The following is a 7,408-nucleotide window of genomic DNA, read 5'->3' as shown; positions in this document are numbered from 1 at the left end:
CTCATGCACACACACACACACTCTCTCTCTCTCTTCACGCACTCTCTCACATAGAAACTCTCTCTCTCTCTCTCTCTCTCTCTCTCTCTCTCTCACACACACACACACACACACACTTAAATAGATTTACACACGTATATAATTTTAATTAATTAAATTTTAGATTAAATTTTAATGGTAGGGATGAGTGGTGAGGTGTGCTCACTCTCAAATAAATGCATCTTACATGTAATCTCTCTCTCTCTCTCACACACACACATGCACATGCACACTATTTATATATACATGCTTACATACCTATAGATACACATATATACATAATATATATAAGTGTGTGTATCTATAGGTATGTAAGCATGTATACAAAGATTTCATTGAAAGATGTGAGATGAGATCTTCTTAGATTCAAATTCAAAATTGCATTGGAAGATGTGAGATTTGGCTCCTCTTCACGCTTGCAGGAGGAGTGGTTATTTTGAAATAGTCCCACCTCCTTTGCCCACGTGGAGGGAGGTGGGGTTGTGGTTAATCCTGTATAGATATATAGTTCTTCTAAATGTACTTATAAATAATTCTAAATGTATTTATAGTTCTTACTTCTAAATGTATATATAGTTCTTATATATACATATACTCATTCTTTACTTCTTATATATATACAGTTCTTAAATGTATATATAGTACTATACATCTTACTTCTTTATACTTATTTCTTTATTTCTAAATGTATAAATAGTTCTCATACATAGTTTTAAATGAAAAAATAGTTCTTATATATAGTTCTAAACATAGTTCTTATAATATACATAAGTAAACTATATATATACTATTGTACTTTATTATTCATAATGTTAAAAAAAGACAAATTTAAATACTATAATTTTTTTAAATCCCAAATTCGGGTTGTGGACCTGCTAGGTTATACCCTTCAAATGTGGGCAAAATCATATTTTTCATAAATGAGATTTAAATGTTGTGCGAAATGATATTTTCATAAATGAGAATCAAAGAAAGATGTTGTCATTAAGGCGCCTTCCACTTCACAGAGTTGCAGGTCCTATCAACCAAAAACAACTTCAATGGCCTTTATCTCGACCTTTGGGTGCTTTATTTGTGGCAACCCCCTTTCCCATTTCAAATGCCATCCTTAGCATGTCTTCTATACATTCACATGACAGTAGAATGTAAGGAAATGGTTGCACAAATCTTGTCTTTGGGTTTAGAGTTTCATGTCCCATGGGATTGGGTTATACAGTTTCCAATGGCATCTATCAATGATAAGTCACCCGGCCTTTCCTTGGGACTACATCTCATATGGAGATACTTGGCTCTGGTGATGTAGTCCCGCATGGTCCCATCTTCCTCTTCCACCTTCCTCTTGCTTAAGGTGGCTCCATTGGGTGAGAATCCCATAATGGAAGTGGCCCAAGACCTCGGAGTTGGCCTTTTCAAGTGGGTTTAGTGCTCTCAGCTATACTAAGCACTTCAAAGCTTTGCAAGTGAGCCATGAAGAAGGATGCCACTAAATAGTAAACAATCATTTTCCCCTTCAGCATAAAGGGCAGGAACAACCCATGAAGTCATCTATCACATCCACTTGACCTCGAACACACATGGGCATGGGCATGCACACACACAAAGGGGGGGTAGCTGATTGCAAATGCAATGCTGAAATGCTGGCTGATCAATAAACATCCTTAGAGCTTAAGGCATGAGAGAGAGAGAGAGAGAGAGAGACCACTGCATATCGATTTCAGTATCTGTACCATAAAAGCTTATTCAGAATCAATGATCACATTCCCCAAACTTTCAGGAATATCTCTTGAAAAGTGAGACAAAAAGTCAAGAGCCTTTGCAAGGTTCCAAATCCTTTATTCAAAAGCATTCAAAGGTTTTCAAAGCCCACCAGCAATGCATTCACTGGTCAGGACTCCCACCACATACGCACATTTGCTGGGGGGGTCACTTCCAGGACTCCGGCATGCTGCCAAGAGGAAATATCTTCCTGGCCTTTATGAAGCTGTAATGGCAGTTCCTTCAGCAGGTGAGCCAGTAGGTTATTCCCACTTAAGCTTTCACTTGAACTCTGCTAGCTGAACAAAAAAGAACTAAAGCAAAACTAAGGTTTTTGCGTACAGATCCCCAAAAACACAGATTGAAGATGTGCCAGTTTCCCTTGTCTTAGCAAAGCTCCAAGCCAAGACAGAGATCTTAATCACCAACACAATGGTGTTTGTAATTATACCAAAAATGCCATGAAGCTCCTCTTCTACTAGCTCTGCCCAAAAGCTCAACCTGAAACTATGCTCCTTACTGAGGCCATACCCACCAGCTGAGGGTTTATGGTTGCAAGGCCTCAACTACTTATTCAGGATTCTCTTTCAAGTCTTGCAATCTCCTCATTCCTCCTTGCTTCTTCTTCTTTCATCTCCTGTACTCTCCTTTCCTCCACTGCTCTCTCCTCTTCTTCCGCTTCCTTCTCATCCTGAGCATCGAACTCCTCCTGTGCAGCCATGACCTTCAATATTGGATCCCTGAGCTGACCAATCAAGCCCCCCCCCACTTTGTACTCTGTTTCATCACCAACTAAAAAGACTCGTTGTTCCGCTCCAGGAATGGCCACATCAATTGCAAGCATCTTAAAATCATACTGCAATGGAAACCAATAACAAGAAAAGATTTAAGTATTGATCAAGGTCCATGCAATTAAGCTTAAAGAGTAGCTTAGGCTAAGAGGTTCACCTTTCCCTTCTTCTTTTTCACTTCAGCACTGACTAGTCCCTTTCTCTCAGATCCTTGGATTGGGAAAATGAGAAAACACCTCCTGCTACCAAACCTAGGTTTGAAATTCTTCAGTTTCAAGCCCCCACTGGACATCACATATGCTCTCAAGTCTGTGCCAGTCAAAGGAGGCCCCAAAACCTCCAACGCAGCTGCTGAAGTGTTAAGCATGCGCATCGCAATCCGATATACTTTATCAGGGTTGATGGTATACCGGGCTCGCAATGCCATCGCCTGAATGAAAACAAATAAAGGTTATGTATAGGCATGAATCTGTATATGTGTATGTATGCATGTGTATACTATGTATGCATGCATATGTACGTAGTTACTCAAGTAGCTCATCTAGTAACTTATTCTCCCTTTCAAGTAATAAGATTACATCCTGTATGTACAAATGTGCGAGTGTATGTACAAACATGCATTTATACGCAGGATGCATGGAGATAGAAGTACAAAAGTATATATGTACCAAAGTTAATGTGTGTGTGACTGTGCATTAGTATGTATGCATGGATGGATAGATGCATGTATGAACATAATGCATTTGTATTATGGGTGGATGGATGAATGTGTCCAAGTATGCATGTACTGAACTTAGTGAACTTAGTGTACGTGACTGTGCATTGATATATATATATATATATATATATATATATATATATATATATATATATATATATATATATATGAATATATATATATATATGAATCCAGGAACTTGACCAAATTCACCTATTAGGAATGTGCATGTTATATACTCATGGTAGTCAACCCACAAGTCTATATAACTATCAACTCCATTATGCATAGTATGGACTAGATACTACGACATCCCCACTAACGTCATCAGTGCCCAATAGTGGGATCTGTATCAAGATATGCTCTCATACACGCACTTCACACACACACACACACACATAAGAGCATATATTCACACAAAGCCCTTCGTACCGAGTTTCTGTCAAACCTCCGGAGATGCAGGGCAGGCTCAACCATAATAAAGCCTAGCACTAAGGGAAGTAGCACATAGAAAGAATTAGTACTACAAATAAGTAGTTGATAGGGCAAATGCACCGCTAAAGATAGAAAGAATTAGCACGATGCATGTACACACACACATTTGATGAAGCTAGTGCATACAACTATATGCATGCATGTATGTTTATATACGAAACAAGAAGCACTGACCGTGAAGGCCACTGTTGCAGCTGCCATGGCGAGGAATCCAAACTTGGCCATACCTTCAGAAAAGGAGACGAAGATGTTGGCAACCCCATACATGATACGCCATAGCAGAAAGCACGATAAAATGACTGCAGCTCCCACTAGAATCATCACATTCCGTTTCCAAAAAGCCTCTACTTGGAGGCCGGCCGCCTCTTTGTACCGACTAGCAACTTTCTTGATGCCATCAATGGGCAGCTTGATAGCATTTGGAGAAAGCTTCAAATTTTTAGCTATGGCATCAGTAGAGATGCTCTTGAAACGGGTGGTGTGTCGCAAAACGGCTGCAGATGTGTTCTTGGATGGCAGCACTGTATTTTTGCTGGCAGCTTCCATGGTGCCATTGCAAAAACTTCTGCTGGATCCATGGCATGGAGATTGTGTGGCATTAGACCCTGCCCTAATTCGAGAACTTGGCGGTGCAAGAAGCCATTTGCAGTGCGTTTCGTGTGGCCCTGCAGTACTCCCCTGCGAAAGAGCCTGTTTAGCGAGAAAACTTGCCCCAAGTCCAGAATTAGGCTGTGCAAGAAGATGCCTGCAGTGAAGTTCGTGCGACCCTACCCTAATAGCAGAGCTTGTCTGTGAAAAGGTCTGCCTGGTATGAAAACCTGCCCTAAGTCCAGAATCCGCCTGTGCAAGAGCGTGTTTGGGAAGAAAGCCTGGTCTAGGGTTCGTCTGCGAGAGAAACGGCCGGCAGTGTGCAGAATTTTCCTGTGCGATCGTGTGCTTGCATCGCAAGATGAAGCTCCGATGATCAGCGAACTGAGGAAAAGCTTGGTGTACCTGGTGGGGCTGTGAGGTGGGCGAGATGCTGTGGCCGAGACGACGAGCTCCATGACGGACGAGAGAACGAAGGGCCATTCAGAAGAGCTCAGACTGCCATCGGCATCGTCATCGAATGAAAATTTCTGTAAACATTTTTTTAAAAAAATCTTTGTGCTCGTCTGCGTCTGTGCCTTTTATACCACCGTCAATAGCTAGTAGGTTTTTGAACCCATCCATCTCACCGCTAGGCTGTGCCTTCTATAAACATTTTCTAACCCACACAAAACCTTTTGATTTCCAATAGTTTTGCCGTCAACTTTTACATTTGCTTGCTTGTGACTATGTGACACACCATGCTTCACGAGCGATCTATGGTTAGAAAGAGGCGTCGTAATTGCGATAATTTTAGAACGTTGATTCGCTGCCGAAAGTGAACTAGGAGTAAACTAGGGGAAGTGATCTTACGGGTGAACTACGAGTGAACTAGGGGGGAGGGGGGATGAGTTTGGGACTGTCAAAAATTTTAAAAAAATTCAAAAGAGGATTTAAACTCAAGACTTGCATTTTGGAAGTGAAATGTCTAACCACTATGCTATACTTTCTAGCAAGAACTAAGGATCGCTAAAAAAAACTTTATTTAGCTAAGAAACTAGTTCACTTGTAGTTCACCTCAAGTTTATTCCTCTAGCTCACCATGCGTTCACTCCTTCTAGTTCATTTTTTTGTCGGATAATTTTCATCTTAGTTCACTTAACCCTAGTTCACCTTTAAGTTCACCTGTAATTCACATTAGAATCCGATGGTGTAGATCCAATGTACCGATCACCGATGCCTCTTTCCAACCATAGATTCCTCCTAAAACATGGTGTGTCACATAGTCACGAGGTTTGTTTACCCATCAAGGACTGCATCCTAGTGTTAAGGCCCAACTCCCATACAGTGCTGTATTTTCTATTGTGTGTCACATATAGGCAACTAGATTGTATAAATTCACAATGTTGTAGTTACGTTGTCTCAAACAAGAGTGATTGACACACTTTTTGGCTTCTTTAGCCTCTCCAATAAGGATTTCTATGGTCCAAGACAAGCGGTCTAACCACTTGCACTATGAAGGTTCTTGACATAAATAAATGGCACCGCTGCTAGGAATCGATTTAGTCTTCGATAAGGTAAGAAAGTAGATCTATCTTAAATCTTCTATTCTTCTCACTCTATCTTTCCCTTGGATACAAATCCTTGGTAGAATGTAAGGAGAGGTATTCTAGAGTAGGATTTAAGTTGTTTTGTGTGATTGTGTGTGCTATTTGGGTGTTTAAGAGTGGATTTGTGTGATTAAAATAGACTTTTCTTTGAACCTTAACTTTTTTGTGTTTTATGTTGATTAATTTGTTCTATTGTTTGTCCAAGCTCTCTCGGGTGTGATTGAGTAGGCTATCTCTCTCGGGTGTGATTGATGTAAGATTCCTCCCTCCAACTTTTGAGGTGTAAAGGTGTAAAAACTTCCCTTTCTGTTCTTGTAATCATTTCCCTCTCTGAAATAGAAGAAAGATCTTGTTTTACCCTGTTTTGGCCTAGAGAGAGAAAAAGTCTAGAGAGAGATAATCTTAAATTAAGATATCTTTGGATATAAAAATCCTCCTAGTGTCTAAAATGGATTTCCCTGAAGCAAAAATTCAAAAAAAACTTTCCAATGTGCATTTGGAATTAATTAAAAATGTGTATAAAGGACCTTAGCCTAAGGGTCTACATTTTCAGAAATTTTTAGATTATGGTCTAATTAAGGCTCCAATGGACTAATTAGATTAATCTAAGTGTTGGGATGAGATAAATCGAAAGAATAAAAGAAAATACCCAAAAATGAGTAAATGCTCACATAAGATGAAGAGTTGAGTGAGTACAAGGTTTATTAGTTAAAAACTATGAGATATTACTAAAAAAATGAGATATTTTGGAATAGTGATGCATTTTTGATACCTTGGTAAGGAGAGGGGGACTCTTGAGGTAGGCGCCTAATTCACACATGTGGATGACTTTTTAATTCAAAAAATTTGTGATATTTTTATCTCTCCTCTCTCCTGGATCAAACCAAATAAAAAAGGAAGCCAAAGTGGTCCAAATCTTGTCCAAATTGAGTCAAACTGAACCTGAAAAATTCTAGAACCCAATTGGACTTGGTTAGTGGCCTCCTTCACTTATAAATATATCCTTAGTCTTTTGTGAAAAAGTCTGTGAACTATACCATGCCAATATTACATTAAAATAATGATATTTTCTATTATCTCTTAAAAATCCTCTACTTTTGGAGAGATTAGAGCTTCTCTCTCTCTTCAACAATCCTTGGAGCTTTCTTCTCAACATACTAAACCAATTGATTGGTTGGGGGCTTCCTTCTAAGATAAAGAAGCAAGCCAAACCTAAAGGTAAGAAAAATTTCATGGTTTTTGATTATATTCTCAATGATTTCACTTCTCAACCCCTCTCAAGCTTGAGAAGTTTCAAATTAATTATTTTCAATGCAAATCAAGCTTTCTATAAGAATTCTAATGAATAATCACAAAAAAGTAAATCTTTATGCTTAATTAGGATGCTTTTTATGTATATCTCTCTCTCCCAAAAGAATAGTCATTCCTATGAC

General features: G+C 39.1%; 1 protein-coding gene across 4 annotated transcripts; it reads right to left on the bottom strand.

Annotated features, from left to right (window-relative positions):
• Window positions 1-1,775: 1,775 nt before the first annotated feature.
• Window positions 1,776-4,953, bottom strand: LOC147610502 (uncharacterized). 4 transcript variants are annotated; one of them, XM_086786324.1, is made up of 5 exons: window positions 4,792-4,945; window positions 4,026-4,476; window positions 3,736-3,794; window positions 2,743-3,015; window positions 1,776-2,650 (listed from the first exon to the last, which is right to left on the bottom strand). In XM_086786324.1, the coding sequence occupies exons 1-5, from the start codon at window positions 4,867-4,869 to the stop codon at window positions 2,369-2,371; spliced, it is 1,143 nt and encodes a 380-aa protein (XP_086642450.1). In that variant the 5' UTR covers window positions 4,870-4,945; the 3' UTR covers window positions 1,776-2,368. The 4 variants fall into 4 exon arrangements, with proteins under 4 accessions (XP_086642450.1, XP_086642448.1, XP_086642451.1 ...); XM_086786322.1 differs by having other exon boundaries at window positions 4,026-4,953; XM_086786325.1 differs by lacking the exon at window positions 3,736-3,794 and having other exon boundaries at window positions 3,973-4,476; window positions 4,792-4,939.
• Window positions 4,954-7,408: the final 2,455 nt, after the last annotated feature.

Source organism: Cibotium barometz, chromosome 49 (genome assembly GCF_041138505.1).
Source record: "Cibotium barometz isolate CiBa-2024 chromosome 49, ASM4113850v1, whole genome shotgun sequence".
In the NCBI taxonomy this organism is placed as follows: Eukaryota; Viridiplantae; Streptophyta; class Polypodiopsida; order Cyatheales; family Cibotiaceae; genus Cibotium; species Cibotium barometz.
The sequence above is the reverse complement of the archived record's forward strand: the minus strand, read 5'-3'. Positions and strand labels throughout refer to the sequence as shown.